At 36.6% G+C, this 1,819-nt stretch overlaps 1 protein-coding gene across 1 annotated transcript; it reads left to right on the forward strand.

Moving 5' to 3' along the window:
* Positions 1 to 43: 43 nt before the first annotated feature.
* LOC107120554 (zinc finger CCHC domain-containing protein 9-like) lies at positions 44 to 1,603 on the forward strand (the record flags this gene model as incomplete). The annotated part of the gene is made up of 3 exons (XM_015423276.1): positions 44 to 194; positions 373 to 465; positions 1,503 to 1,603. Coding segments are annotated over 3 exons (345 nt in total), but the record flags the coding sequence as incomplete, so codon positions are not given.
* Positions 1,604 to 1,819: the final 216 nt, after the last annotated feature.

Here is a 1,819-nt window from a genome sequence, read left to right on the forward strand (position 1 = left end):
TGATTCCATCTGCCAATTGGTAATTTACATTGTGTTGTCAAAGGTATGCTTCCACTGTAGAAAGCCAGGACATGGTGTTGCAGATTGCCCAGCTGCACTTGACAGCCAAGATATGGGAACTGGAATTTGTTATCGTTGTGGATCTACAGAGCATGAAATCAAGAAATGCAAAGCAAAAATAGATCCTGCTCTTGGTATGTACAATAACTACAACTTTGTACAGTGGGCCTGGAAAAAGTGCCTTCCTTTTTAAAAATATACACTAAACAGTTCTCAAAATGTATGAGTGACTTGACCTTTGAAATTATAGTGGTATGAATTTATTTGTGTGGTTGTATGCAGCATTACATGTAAACTTTTGAACTCTTACAGGAGAATTTCCATATGCAAAATGCTTTATTTGTGGTGAGATGGGACATCTTTCCAGATCATGTCCAGATAATCCTAAAGGACTCTATGCTGAAGGTGAGAACAGCTGTTATTTGAAAATCACACTTTTTCACAATGGAGGTGGATTGGAAACTTTAAGACAACTTCTTTGGCATTGAGAAGACAATGAAAAGAGTGAGCATTAGAAAGGGGTATTTTGTGTGCTTCTGACCACATTAAGAAATTCTGCCTCTTCATCTGCAGATCAACAGATTTTTTTCCATATTCACTAGTATCTTAGCACTGGTTGCTATAGAAACAGTTCCTGAAATTCCAAAGGGATTGCCTCAAAGCCTTCAAATAACAAAAATATGTATTTTTAAGAATGTACAGTGGGGGACAGAGCCGTATTCTCTCTGTCCCCCATTACTATTTTCCCCAAATCCTCACAAGAGGATTTTAAAAGCCTATCCTGTGTTGGGGGCTGCTCTTTAGGAAATTTTTAAGAAAGTCCCATCTGTGTACTTCCATTGGAGACTTCTGGGAATGCTTTGGTGCAGAATGGCTGTGAAAGTTTTGACAGCTTATTTTAATTGATAAAAAGGCTGACTAAGCAAATATTCATAGAATGTATGTGCAGCAGCTAACATTTCTGTTTTTAAAGATTTTCAAGAACAAAATGGCAGCTGAAAGTGGGCAGTTCAGAGGACAGAGAAGCTCTGCTGAACGTAGCTTTTCCGTGTTGTAGTAACTACCTGAGGTGGCCGAAGAAGGCATTCTATAAATGTACATGTAATCTTATGTCAACTTTTTTCCTGCAAAAAGTTTTATGATCCTTCGAGGCATACATAGTTCTGTTTTCAGCAGTAACGTGAGGTAAATTAGGTTGCTAAAATCACTGAGCTTTATGCCTAATTAGGATTTGAACCATAACCTTCTCAAGAATAGTCTGACTCTTTAGTTAGTACACCATGCTAGTTTAAATGTAGTTAAAAATCTGTGCAAAAGCCATGAATGTTGAGTTTTATTTTCTAGTTTACATTCATTATAAACTATGCCAGTTGATGTTAAGTATGCATAGATTTTATTAATATATTATAGTGAAATATTTTTTCTGTGTTAATCTCTTACAGGAGGTTCTTGCAGGGTTTGTGGATCCGTGGAGCACTTTAAAAAAGATTGTCCAGAGAATCAAAATTCAGGTGGGGAAATGAGGAACTCTTTAAAATCATGACTTAGTTTCTTGAACATGAGCTATTCTGTATTTAGCTTATTCTGGAGAATATTGATTATAACTCAGCAGAACAATTACTGATTATTTCCCCTCCAATGGCATATTTACATGCTGCACAATAACATGTCTTTAAACAAACAAGTTGGTGGGCCTTCACACTTTTGCATATGCTGTTATGTGTTACAGCTGGAAATTGAAAGTGACACTGATGATCAG

This window comes from Gekko japonicus, unplaced genomic scaffold (genome assembly GCF_001447785.1).
Source record: "Gekko japonicus isolate JY-2015 unplaced genomic scaffold, Gekko_japonicus_V1.1 scaffold1376, whole genome shotgun sequence".
In the NCBI taxonomy this organism is placed as follows: Eukaryota; Metazoa; Chordata; class Lepidosauria; order Squamata; family Gekkonidae; genus Gekko; species Gekko japonicus.